Genomic DNA, 13,509 nt, shown 5'->3' with positions numbered 1-13,509 from the left:
AGATGGGCCTTTTCTACAGCCCCACTCCCAGAAGAGCAGGCAAGGATCCAGGCACTGTTCAGAGTGGCCTGTGAAGAATATTATCCTTTGTGCATGGTTAAACTCATTTAGCACACAACTACACAGCTTATTTATTGCTACCAGGGATCTAATCTGCTTACCTGGGATTCGGTGAGGTATCCAGTATCACGTCCCTGATCAAGACCAGCCTTTACAACCTAGTCAAAGAACAGCAATAAAGATACCCCGCTGTTAAAGGCATGTCCGTCAACAGCCGCGCTTTACAGAGACTGCTCGTTTAGCTGCACCTCCTGTTTTCACCAGTGACCCCTCCCCAATATTCAAGGGAGACTTCAGACTGGCTGGGTCCTGTCCATGCTGCTCAAAGCAGAGCTATGAATCGCCTTGTCCTTCTAAGGCAGAGCAGCGACCATGACAGTGAGTTTTCTGTCAGGTGAATTTTTACACATACCTTGTGGTTTCAGGAATTGTTTCTACTGAAACTGTGCTCCTGCAATGTCATTGCTCTCACAGTCAGAGGGGGGCATTCACAGGTTTTAGAGAAGTCTTGACAACAACTTAAATAGTGAAAAATCATTTGGAAAAATCCAACCATGGACAATGTCTGAAAGTAATACAATGCCTGAGCTACTTACAGAACTAAGTTTTAAAGTTTTGTGGGGTTAGTGCTATGAACACGGGAATTGACATTTTCCTGGCTTCAAACAGGTTAACCTATCTCATTAAAAACCGTACAGGGAACTGAAGACTGAAAATTTTATGACAAAGTATTCCAGCTAAACCTTCCCTCAGCTGGGATTCTTGATCTCCCCCTCACTGGTGCCAGTACAACATAGACTGGTGACCAAGCTCTGGGAAGCTATTCTGCATTTTAACACGCTTGCTTGACAGACCACATGGCTAGCCCTCATCAAGACCGATCTTCTGTAAAGATCATTACGCGTGGCTTGACTCAGAGGAAGGAAACAGCATCCCCCGTCTGTCGCCCTGTTATCCCCCATATCCTCCTTCTCTGCAGTTTCTGATGCCTCACAGCAGGCATTACCTCAATGATTTTCAGTGGAGCAGGGTACAGTCCTTTGGTTTGCTTCTGAACTTTGCTCTCCACTGTCTTGTAGACTTGCTGCCTCACAAACGGAAGAGCCATAGCATAGTCTGTTATCTCTGTAAGACGTGACAAAACATGTCTCAGTGCACTGCTATATGCACAACCAGCCTTTAAATAACTAAGCCGACAGGTAAAGAGTATAGCTGTGAACGTTACGTATTTGCAATGGAAACAAGCACCCGAAGTTCAGCTAGCCACAGGTAGCACGGTCTGGTCAGGAGAATATCAATGGCTTGTTCCATGAACAAGCCCCTTTTGGAGCTAAGGTGTCCTCCTAAAACAATTGGTATCAGACCAGCTCTGCAGTGCAGAACTCAGATGTCATAATTCCTGGGCTCTGTTAACCGCAGGTCACTGCTAAAGAGGATTAGTGCAGAGCAGACCCACGTGCCTCTCCCTGCTTGATTACACAAGCTTTGTACAGAGCTTGCTGCTAGAACTTTGAGGCTGGACAGTCCTCTGGAGGTAGCCGCTCTTGTCTTCCCACAGGCCTGAATCCCTTCTACTACACTTCAGAAGCCTCCACGTATAGCTCTGGCCATGCCTCTTGAAGATCAGATCTGCAGAACAACGTTTTAACTACCAGCTCACCCAGCTCAAGAGACAATTGCACCACCAAATAACTTTGTTTTGAAGATGGAGTTAAGTAGGAGCATGACCATACCCCTGAGAAGCACAGCTGGATTACACCCACTACAGTCCCTTGGGATTTGGCTGTGGTGCCCACAGACTTACTCTGTACTAGCCCTTTTGATCTTTTGGCAGACACAGTCCTGTTGGCTAGTCCTCTGGCAAAGCCAATTGCTACCTCCTCCAAGTACTCAATTGTTCGTGCTTCTGGGGTCTTCACACCTGGCCCTGTGAACAGAAGAAAAGTCTTGAGGAAATGCAGCAGAAGATATCGCTGGCGGATATAGCTCATGTGGAGAAGCAAGGGTGAGTCAGCAACAGGGCACTCCTTTGAATTGCACCCCCCCCCCCCAACTTTTCTTGATGCTTTTCTTGATGTGAACAAGACATTTAATATCCATGGTGTTATACAGAAATACCAAGATGCCAGATGCATAACTGCCAGCACCACCTCTACCTTAACAGAACTGAAGTGCTCTGCCACCTCTCCCTCTTGTTGCACCTCTACTTCCCTGCACAGTATAAGAAGCCCGCACAACTGAGATGTGACAACACCGTTGCTATTAAACATACAGACGCAGTTACCCAACACCGTGTCCTTGAAAACTACCTGTAGTATAGATAATGGTCAATAAAATCTCAACCTATGACCTCAGGTACAAGAAATCTCTCACTTGCTTTACCTAGTGACACCTAGCCAGACTCAGCATCATAACTTAACCAGGGGAGCTTCCAGCTGTCTACTAATATCTGGCATAAAATAAAGCAGAATCAGATTTGGGCACACCATTAAGTGAAACGAGAATGTTGCGGATACCCTTACTGAAAGAAAACTGCTTGCACCTCATGAAACTGCCTCCTGATTAATGCTGTCTCTTTCCTTCAAAGCTTTCCATAATGAGCTAAATTACCACCTCAATTAAAGCTGCTTTCACCCAGACATTGAGAACACAGAGCAGAAATCCTTCTGGCACTGGGTTCTGTCTGAATGAACAAGAGATGCCTCTAATGCTTGCATATCATTTGTTTTTTGAGTTTCTCCCATGTTCTCATCTGGTTTGAGTCAGGATTTGTAACACATCGACCACATCAGGTTTCCTTTAGGCAAGCCAAAGTAATCACTGATATAAACAGTCAAATTTGCTGGCTCTTAAAAGGCAATTCAGGCCCTAGAGAGGGATCTGGACAGGTTGGGTCGATGGGCAGAGGCCAATGGGATGAGGTTCAACATGGCTAAGTGCTGGGTCCTGCACTTTGGCCACAACAACCCCAGGCAGTGCTACAGGCTTGGGGCAGAGTGGCTGGAAAGCTGTGCAGAGGAAAAGCATCTGGGGGTGCTGATTGATGCTCGCCTGAACATGATCCAGCAGTGTGCCCAGGTGGCCAAGAAGGCCAACGGCATCCTGGCCTGTATCAGGAACAGTGCAGCCAGCAGGAGCAGGGAGGTGATCGTCCCCCTGTGCTCTGCTCTGGTGAGGCCGCACCTTGAGTGCTGTGCTCAGTTTTGGGCCCCTCACTACAAGAAGGATATCGGGGCCCTGGAGCATGTCCAGAGAAGGGCTACAAAGCTGGTGAGGGGTCTGGGACACAAGTCCTGTGAGGAGCAGCTGAGGGAACTGGGGTTTAGTCTGGAGCAGAGGAGGCTCAGGCTCTCTGCAACTGCCTGAAAGGAAGGTGTGGGGAGCTGGGGGTCAGCCTCTTCTCACAGGTAACCAGCGATAGGACCAGAGGGAATGGCCTCAGGTTGTGCCAGGGGAGGTTCAGGTTGGAAATGAGGAGACATTTCTGCTCAGAAAGAGCAGTCAGGCACTGGGACGGGTTGCCCAGGGAGGTGGTAGCGTCACCGTCCCTGGGGGTGTTCAAGGAGAGGTCGGACGTTCTACCTGGGGACATGGTTTAGTGGTGACATTGGTGGTGGTGGTGGGGGTTGGACCAGGTGATCTTGGAGGGCTTTTCCAACCTCCATGATTCCATGAACTCACAATTAAGCAAGTATACAGCAGTAAAGTTTACTCAGCAGATTTTAACTCAAGCCTGGGTACCACGGATCCATTTTATAAGCAAGAATAGAGCTAAGAATACATCCTACTCTAAAAACATCTTGCCCAACTGAACACCAGCCTGTGAGACAACACACACAGGAGCTTGCCTTGCATTTCTCAGCATAGACAGCAGAACTTTTTAAAAAAAAATAATCTTCTTCAAATTCAAGAGCACTTGGAAGTGCAATTTGGTTTGCAATCTGCAATGAATTTCTCCATCCAACTGGAAGTCAGTTACAGCTATTCAGAGAGCCTACAGCCGTGGGGGTTGGCTTCTTTTCAAGATCTTGTCACTGAGATTAACATCTGCAGGCTGCGTAATTGTAGGCATTGGTCATCTATTCTTTCATTATGGGTCGCAATCTGTCCCTCTGACATGATAAACGAGGAATGCAGGTTCTAATCTGTATAATTAGCTTATGCAAGAGAGCCAACAGGCCCGCCGCCTCTGCGCTAACCTTTCCCTGTTCGCTTAGCTTCAGCCTGACATTTCAAGGTCCCTGCGCACATGCTTCTGAGGTGGGAACGGAGGTTACCCTGCAGAGCACGGCAAGGACTTCACAGCCCATATGCTCTGCCCTGACTAGACCATGGGTGGCATCAATGGCTTCTCCACCCATCAAGGTGGAGAGGTTAACGAAGAGGCAGTAGATCGGCTTCCTAAGCAACGGAGGGGCATCATGTCTGACCTAGCGGGTCCACCAGCTGGTCAACCAGACCCATCTTCTTCGCTCTGTCAGCGCGGATGTTCCTCCCAGTCAGCATCATATCAAAGGCAGCAGGAAGTCCTACCTGGAAGGGCAGAAAGGGGATTTTAAACAAACGAGTATGCCGTGAGCAGAGGGGACTACTGTGTAAGTTTTTTTCTCCTACTTACCATCTTTGGCAGCCGCTGAGTACCCCCTGCTCCCGGCAGGAGTCCCAGTAAGACTTCAGGTGTTCCCAAGATTGTTTTCTTGTCCTTTGTTGCTATTCTGTAGTGGCAGGCAATGGCAACCTTAAAAAAGGGAGGGAAAACTAAAGGTTTCCCTGTGAAAGACCACAGAAGAATTGGGCTTCCATTACAAAGGTCTCTTGTATGCACTGCTTCAGCTTTCCTGCTAATCCTACCCCAAGTCTCCAATTCAGCTGCCCAAATTCCCTCTGTGCTCGTTCAAAGCTTCTTCTAGCAAGAGGCACGCACGCAGGGCCGATGGCAACAAGCAGCTACTGATGTGAATGTGAAACCAGCAATCTGAAGCAAGCTATTTTCAAACCTTATCTAGACCATTAATTTAAATCTCATCTAGACTAAGGGCTGAAGTCATTCGCTGCATGGATAGCGTGGTCCCATTTACAACTGTGACATTGTTTTATCACTGGATCACCAAGTCCAGATCAATCACCACTGTGATTTTAAAAGGCTGTGACTGATTGAGAAATAAGTGTGCAACTGGAGAGACTATTCCCATAAAGTTATTCTATTTTAACAACAACTTTGCTCCAGGAACTACCACAGAGCCTTTCAGTTCACAAAACACTGAGTGGAGATTACGAAGCAGACGCTGCACTCAGCTGAAGGGGCGAGTGATGGAGCAGGGTACGCAGGCCAGGGTGGAGCCTGGCCAGGTTCCCCACACTCATCCCAAGAGCCTTTAAAAGAACAGAAACCACTGGGATATGAGACTCATTTCACTTGAAAAGAAATAGTTTCCAGCATGTACTCTGCCAGCAGCACCTATGCAGATTCAACGCCTGCTGGAAACAGCCTGTCTCTCCCTGGGGTGCTCCCACCTAAGTATGAGCCTGGCCCACACGGACTCACACGTGACTAGCTCTTTCAACAGAAGCAGAAAGATCAGCGTTGCAGAGCTCCGAAGCACAACCAAACCATTAACTTGCCACAAACTCATTTGAATGGATGTAATGAATCCACGTCAGGTCTCAAATCCCTCTCACAGAAGTCCTCTGGGCATCACGTGGATAGCTCAGAGAACCAGCGCTACCAACTCTCCCTGCTGCTTGGCAGACCCAGAATTGCTCAATACCTCCAGTCCGCCTCCCAGGCAGGAGCCACTGATGGCAGCAACTACGGGCTTTGGAGACTGCTCAATTTTTTCTAGCATCTTCTGTCCATCCTGAGAGAGCTGAGTCACTTCCTGAGAAGTCTTGCAGGCTTCAATCATGCTGCAGTGAGGCAGAAAGGCTGATCAGAACTGGAAAAGCACTGAGAAAACAGCAGTAAAACGGAGAGCGCTTTAAGGAGTTTGCTCCCCTTTTCCCACAAAGCTCCAGCGACTGACAGACAGGCGAGAGCTATTTAGTCCCACAGCCTGACGCTAACGAACGACACAGGAAGACTACTAAATTCAGTGGGTTAAGTCACTGCACGCCGACACTGGTCTGTGCCTGCAGGCAGTGAATGAGCTTCCTTGTATCTGAGCTCTGAAAGCCTTTGGGGGAGAGGAGGAAGGGTCATAGGAAGCCTCAAAGCATTTGCCAGGAAGGGTGGAGGGGGAACCCAGGATCACTTTGTAGAGAAGCAGATGGCCGAGGCTCTGATGCTGCACTCTGCCAATTACATACTCCCTCCGCCAGTTATTCCCATGGAGGCTGACAGCGTTTGTCAGGCAGGCACAATTCGGCAGGCTTGCAGCACTGAGACCGGCCGGCACCTCTCAAACGCAGCCTGTCCTTCTGCTCTGCTGTGCTACCACCTCCTTCCCACCTGCATCAAGCATCTGGCCTTTTTCGGGGCAGAGGAAGAGGTAGTAAGTTTTTGAAAAGTCGATTTGTAATTTGCCTTGCTGAAAACTTAGAGCTTTCTGGCTTTTATGCCTTTAAACTACTTTTCTGCCCTGCCCGAGGTCAGGACTAGCAGCCAGTGGCACTCCAGGTCCCAGGGAGAGCACCCACACGGGTCCCCAACGCCCTGCGTGAGTTACCCACGCTGAATGGCCCCGGAGGCCGCTCAGATACTCGGCGTGGCAGAAAGCCAAATCCTGCCTAATCAAGGGGCCGTGCAGGCAGGCTGCCAGGCACTCAAACCCGGCTTAAATGAAGTTCTGCATGTAAATTATCTGCTCTTGTTGTGCCCCAGACCGAAGCACAATGCTAACCCTGGGGCCAGGAAGGGAACTTTCCTTGGCCGCACCCCAGCACGCAGGAAGGAGCGACCCAGCGCTACGACCAAATCGAGTTTCTGACCAGCCATGCTCCGCTTCGTCAAGGCCCTAACCTCATTTGAGCAAGCTGCACATCCTGTGCACGTGGATTTCATGCTCAGCCTCACCCCGGGGAGATGGCCGTGACAAGCTGCTCGGTGTGCACAGCTCACCAGGCCACTGCCCCCAGGTTTCGGGCTTCAGGGGGAGCTCCATCGGCATAACCTGTAACGCCCGCAAACTTACTCGATATCTGCTCCAGCAATGAAAGAGCCTGGCTTTGAAGAGATGAGGACAGCACTTTTGACAGCTTCATTGGCCCAGATCTCATTCATTACTTCAGTAAACTCTGCGCTCAGCTGTTTGGACAGAGTGTTCACCTGAAGGTAGCAAACACACGCTGTAAATAGGGAGCCCGTGGTGGAGTTTAATCTCTGATTAAGCACTGGAATCAAGCAACCTATCATCAGGAAACTTGCATGGAAGACGCACCGACAACAAACAGCCAAAGCCGACGGCAAGTCTGAATGCATATTCCAATGTGTCTGTAGCTAGGAGGAACAGCAGCTCTACAGTCTTTTTTTTCCCTTTTTGCCTTCTGCGGACAAAAGGCACAGGCCACCCAGGAGTTCCCCCAACAGCCAGACCATTGCTTGGCACAGTTATAACGCGCCGAGCCCAGATTTGACAGAAAAGCTGGTTCATCCCGTGTCAAAATAAGGGCAGGAAAAACCTCCAAGATGGGAACCCTGAAGCAGGTCCTCAAGTAAGAATTTCCTCCTTAACCTCACCAGCAGTGGGTTTGCGTCCTCTAACACAGGTTCTATATGCTTCTGGTCTTTTATTTTAAGACCATTTTTTAATATTTATTCTCTCCTTAACCACCTCAAGTCCAAGAACTTGATTAGATTCAGGGCTATCTTTCGCTGCTAAGACAATTTACCTCGGTACGTACAACATCTTTCCATCAGGTATTTTCAGGTACCTCTTTAAACACCCAAACGCTCACGCTCCAATTTCTTTGTTCACCACTTTTGACGGCTGCAGGTTAGGAACGTCCTTAGTCTGAACCTGGCGTTTTCAGTGCCTCCTCCGCGCTACCACTACTCCTGCCGCTTCTGCTGATACCCCAATTAACCACAGCCAATTCACACAGTACCTTTGAATTTGGTGTGTTGAAGCGTACGACGGCGACATCTCCTTTGATATCGTAGTTAACGTGGGTTCTAGCTGGAAACAAACGGGAACGCGTTATCAGCTGGTGGCCAGCTGCCTTTAGGGAAGGGGATGGACTCGCGCAGAAAAGCTTCGTGCTTACCCTGCAGAGCGGCGGAGGTGGAAATGTTGCGGCAAGCATAACCTGAAGAAAAGACGTTGCAGATGTTAAAGGAATTCTCAGCAATATCAGCATACGTGGCCTTTGTTAACGTCCCCTTCGGCCTCCCCTTGTCTGCCAAGGAACGTGCTACAGAAAATCCTGACTGGCGGCCAGCTCCCTCTGAAGGCTCGACCCGTGCCACCACCAGAGCTCAGCAGACGCCACGCTACTGAAGTGACCTTCAGAGCACAGCCTCCACGCTGCAGTTTCCAATACCAGGAATGCCACACTGAGGCCAAAAGTCAAAGCTTTCTCCCCAAAGAGCCGACAAGAGATGAAGCGGGCGGCACACGGGGGTGTTCTGCCACCAGTACGCGCAGTTTGGCACACCGAAGTAACGACCCTGCTGCACTTGGGGGAGTTTCAAGTCTACAAGTTATGTTCACCGCAAATCAAATGTAATTGCTGCACAATCCCTCTGCAAAAACACGCTCCTGTGGCAGCGAACGGTGCCACCCCAGGCACCGATACCCCAGATGGCAGGGAGTAGTTGGTAAGGAAGAAAGAAGGAGCACACAAAATATTTATTCTCTCCTCTGCTGCCTATCAGCTGGATCCTAAATCCACCTCCGCTAATCACAGACGGAAGCATCCAGACAAACTCGTCCCGTTTCAGAGCACTCAGGGAACTCGGACCACAGGACGAGCAAGTCCTGTCTGCAAATGAAATCCCGCCTTCCTGACTCTTAAATCCCAAATCTCCTTCTCCTGCTGAGGTGTTCTGTTTCGCCCGGTGACCTCTCACTACACAAACAGATCGCGAGCGTCAGCTCTGTTCAAGTGACCTTGGTCCTGCCCGAGAGGATCCTCTAACACCGACCTAGGCTGAAGCACTGCCAGGGCTGCATGAAACATGAAATGTAGCAGGAGCGCTACTCCTCCACCGGCATCCGGCTCCTCTGCCAACTGGAACCCAGCTGTTCAGCTGGCGGAGGCTCGCTGCTCGGCGCTGATAACACTCAGGAGTAAACCCACCCTGTCCCAGCAAGGAGGCAGAAAGCCCAGCAGAGGGGGAAAAAAAGGCCTGCAACGCCTCACCAGCAGACGCCTTCCCTCCCCACGGCCCCGGGGCCGGCTCCTCTGCACTTCGACCCTCCTTCCACTCGTCTCCAGCGCTGGCAGCGGGGACCGACCTTTGCGCTGCATTCCCCCAGCCCAGCAGACGCGGTGCTACGCCGCGGGGACTGGAAACTGCGCGTCGGTCAGTCCCAGCGGGTGGGCTGGGGTGGCACATGCCCAAATACCGCCGTACAAACAAGGAGCGAGCTGGGTGCCGCCCCAAAGCTGCTCTCAAGCAGTCGCAGGCTGCAGCCAGGCCCGGGCTGCGGCCCCCGTGCTCAGCACTCACCTCCCTGAGCTCCGTGTGCGCTCAAGTCACGCGCTTCTGAACCCAGGCGCTCCTTTTCCCCAGAGCTGAGGGTGGTCTGACAACAGTTCCTCTGCTGAGAGATGCTCCCCAGCAGAACTCGATGCACCTTTAACTCAGCGGCAGTATTTTAACCCAATGAAAGCCACACGGCTCCACCGCTCCGAGGAGGACACAAGCACATGACTTCTTACTGAGTTCCCTTGCCTTAATCCTGTGCTGCTGCATGCTGCAGCGGAAGGAGAAGATCAGCCAAAGCTTGGTTGCAAAGAGGTGACCACGTTCTCCTTCCACACGCAGGATCCGGCAAAGCCGGGGCGAGGAAGGGAAGCAGTGACAGCTTTCCCCAACGCCCACCTCGAGCAGGCTGCTTACTGCGTACAGAATGAGGTCATATACAAAGCGATCCCAGCTCAGAACAAAAAGAGTGAACGGACGAATTAAACTTCTCCTTCTCTGCTCTAACACGCTCTCCTCTTCCAAGTCACTTCCGAACAGACTGCTCCCAAGAAAGCCTTAAACCTTCAATTCCTCTTTGCTTTCAGGTTTAGCAAAACAGAAGATATAAAGCAGGAAAAAAGAAAATAAGGGTAAGACTGAGAAAAATCTCACTGCATTTTAGATACAAGCTCCTCTGGGAACAGCAGTGGCGTTCGGGTAACAGCTGCTCGATATTCGAATGACGATGTTTTATTTTCGGTCCCAGAACACTTGGGGAAAACATCTTCCAAATCCCGAACTAACGCCTTCCCCATCCCAAACTAGAAGCACGTTTACTTGGTACGGTCACAGCACACCTGCTTCAGGGGTCAGCCCGGCCAGCAGCACTGCTAACCTGCCAGGACCAGAAACCCTCCCTGGTGACCGTGAGGCGACCGGCACAGCAGCGGGCCAGATGCACGCCTCTGCCCTCTCACTGACGTTTACTCCAGGACTAAAACCCATGAATAAAGTTCCAATTTTTGCTACTTCATTCACTCCACCCGAAAAACTGTCTAGAGAAAGGGACACCCAACGCTCCCGAAAATCCCTCCTGGCATCAGCAGAGGCCTTCGGACGCAGCACAGAGCAAAAACCAGCCCTTTCCCAGCAGCTAAGAGCCGGGGCCTCGTTCTTCCCACCTCCTCTCCTCCTCGCCCAGCTCTCCCCCCGCACCCCTGCACTCACCGGGAGGCGTTACGCCGCTCGAAGTGGGAACGGCGTCCATGGGCGGTGGGGAGGAAAGGCCCCGCGCAGCCGGGGCCACGCCGAGCCCTGCAGAGCTGCCGAGATGGGGCCTGGGATGACGACGACTGCCCGCGCTCGGCTGTGGACGGGAACCTCCCGACACGCTGAGCCTTTTTTGCCCCCCGGGAAGCTGTCAGCACGCGGCCCGGCAGGTACGGCTGGCTCCTGAGCCTCACCTGCCTCCTGCCCACCCACCGCCGTTTGCATGTTTTCAGCCTGCATCCAGCCTCCTTGCTTTGTCAGGGCAGAACAAGGCGCAAGAAAAACACCGTTAATTACGGCGAGCGACGTTAATTACAGGGGGCCTCGCAGTAGCCCCAGGACTGTTTGCAAGGAAGCACTCTGCAGACACGACCAGGCTGCTGGGGACACCCCTGGGAGCTCCACGGCCCTGCTCACTCGCAGCAGGGGCACCCTGCTCCTGCAGCACCCGGGGCATGCACACGTCTCCAGGACAGGCTTTAGGCTCCCTGCACCACTGCTGGATTTCAGCTCCACGCCCATGCAAGGCCCCTGAGGCCTTCGGGGCGCAGAAATAACTCGGCTGTTTGCAACCAGGCCGAGCCTTCCCCCTGCAGGAATCACGCCCCGGCTCCCAGAGCGAACGCAGGGCAGCATCGGTCACCGGTGGAGCTGCTCGTACACCGACGTGAGGGCAGGTCGGGTCGCGGGGCCCCGGGGCCTGTCCCCAGCCACACGGGGACACCTTGCCCCCAGGTGCAGAGAAAGGGGCCCCGAGGATGAAGATCTCCCCCAGGGGTGGAGAAACCCAAGGTGGGGGCAGGCGCATGGCCCCCTCCCACGGCCGCGCCTGGAGAGCAGCACCAGGAGCCAGATGCCCAAGGACACAGGGACACCCCCACGGTGACACCCCCACGCAGACGGGGAAGGACACGGGGACACCCCCACGCACACCGGGAAGGACACGGGGACAGCCTCCCCCCGTGGATCAGCTCAGGGGCTGGGGACGATCCCACCCGCAGCCCCCCCCTCACTGGGGTCGGAACTGGATGATCCTGGAGGTCCCTCCCCACCACAGCTCTGTGGTTCTGTGACTGCTCCCAGGTACAGCCCTCTCCCCCCCCCCCCCCCCCCCCAAAACCACACAGGGATCCCCAAAACACGCGGGGCAGCAGCCCCTGCCCCGTGGGGACACCACGGCCCCCCAGGAGAAACCGGGGGTGGGTGGGGACACGCTGAGGACCCTCCCTGGGGGGAACACGGAGCCCACAGCCTTGTGTGGGACACAGCCACGAGTGGAGACACGGCCGCGGGTGGGGGGCCACACAACCATGGGGGGGGGCCACAAACAACCGTGGGGTCCCCACCAGCTCCCCAGGCACCCCCCGCCCCACCTTCCTCAGACCCCTGTGCCTTGCAGCCCCCTCCCCCCGGCGACACATCCACGTGTGGACAGCCCCCCCCACGTCCCCCTCCCCCGCGTGGGCACCACCCCCATCCGCACCCCCCTCCCCCCATGGGGGCACCTCCCCACGTCCCCCCTGTGTCCCCTTCCCCCATGGGGACACAGCTCCCCTCGTGTCACCCCCCTGTGTGCATACACCGCCCCCCGTGTCCCCCCCATGCGCCCCCCCCTTCCCCCTTTCTCCTCACGGCTCCCCCGGGACCACCCCACGCGTGCCTCACCCCCCCCCGCAGCCCCCCCCCCCGACCCGTCATGACCCTCACAGCCCCTGACGGCCCCCCCCGGCCCCCTCACGGCCCCCCCCCCCGCTCCCCCTAGCCCCCCAGAGCCCCCCCCCGCTCCCCCTAGCCCCTCATAAGCCCCTCATAAGCCCCCCCACGCCCCCCCAGCCCCTCACAACCCCCCCCTAGCCCCTCACAACCCCCCCCAGCCCCTCACAACCCCCCCCAGCCCCTCACAACCCCCCCCTAGCCCCTCACAACCCCCCCCTAGCCCCTCACAACCCCCCCCTAGCCCCTCACAACCCCCCCCTAGCCCCTCACAACCCCCCCCTAGCCCCTCACAACCCCCCCCTAGCCCCTCACAACCCCCCCCTAGCCCCTCACAACCCCCCCCTAGCCCCTCACAACCCCCCCCTAGCCCCTCACAACCCCCCCCTAGCCCCTCACAACCCCCCCCTAGCCCCTCACAACCCCCCCCAGCCCCTCACAACCCCCCCCTAGCCCCTCACAACCCCCCCCTAGCCCCTCACAACCCCCCCCTAGCCCCTCACAACCCCCCCCTAGCCCCTCACAACCCCCCCCAGCCCCTCACAACCCCCCCCAGCCCCTCACAACCCCCCCCTAGCCCCTCACAACCCCCCCCTAGCCCCTCACAACCCCCCCCCACGCCCCCCGTGGGTCCCCCCCTGACCGTCGGGGGGCGGTCTCCGGGCCGGGCAGTGCTTGGCGGCGGCCGCGAAGCGCCCGAGGCTGCCGATAGCGCGCACCGCCGCCGCCATCTTCCTGCGCGCGAGGTCGAATGAGGGAGAGGCCGCGCGGGGGCCTCGCGCCCGGCGCCCCGCCCCGCCCCTCCCCTGAGGCTGCCCCCGCTGCTGCCCGTCCCCGGTCTTGCAGAACCGCCGCCTGCCGCCGCCCCCGCTCCGCTCCCGCACCCCTCCGTGCCTCGG

At 54.8% G+C, this 13,509-nt stretch overlaps 1 protein-coding gene across 1 annotated transcript in view; it reads right to left on the bottom strand.

The window, feature by feature from the left end:
- Positions 1-13,404, bottom strand: part of LOC136790573 (trifunctional enzyme subunit alpha, mitochondrial-like) — a 27,931-nt gene extending 14,527 nt beyond the window's left edge. Inside the window, exons 1-10 of the mRNA XM_066995220.1 lie at positions 13,254-13,404; positions 8,263-8,304; positions 8,104-8,174; positions 7,191-7,324; positions 5,829-5,967; positions 4,679-4,798; positions 4,491-4,593; positions 1,865-1,987; positions 1,067-1,185; positions 162-218 (exon numbers count right to left, since the gene is read on the bottom strand). Of these exons, the coding sequence (XP_066851321.1) occupies positions 162-218; positions 1,067-1,185; positions 1,865-1,987; positions 4,491-4,593; positions 4,679-4,798; positions 5,829-5,967; positions 7,191-7,324; positions 8,104-8,174; positions 8,263-8,304; positions 13,254-13,341 (996 nt within the window). The 5' untranslated portion in view covers positions 13,342-13,404. The remainder of the gene's footprint in view (positions 1-161; positions 219-1,066; positions 1,186-1,864; positions 1,988-4,490; positions 4,594-4,678; positions 4,799-5,828; positions 5,968-7,190; positions 7,325-8,103; positions 8,175-8,262; positions 8,305-13,253) is intronic.
- Positions 13,405-13,509: the final 105 nt, after the last annotated feature.

This window comes from Anser cygnoides, chromosome 3, assembly GCF_040182565.1.
Source record: "Anser cygnoides isolate HZ-2024a breed goose chromosome 3, Taihu_goose_T2T_genome, whole genome shotgun sequence".
Classification (NCBI taxonomy): Eukaryota; Metazoa; Chordata; class Aves; order Anseriformes; family Anatidae; genus Anser; species Anser cygnoides.
This window is presented reverse-complemented; position numbering and strand designations above follow the sequence as displayed.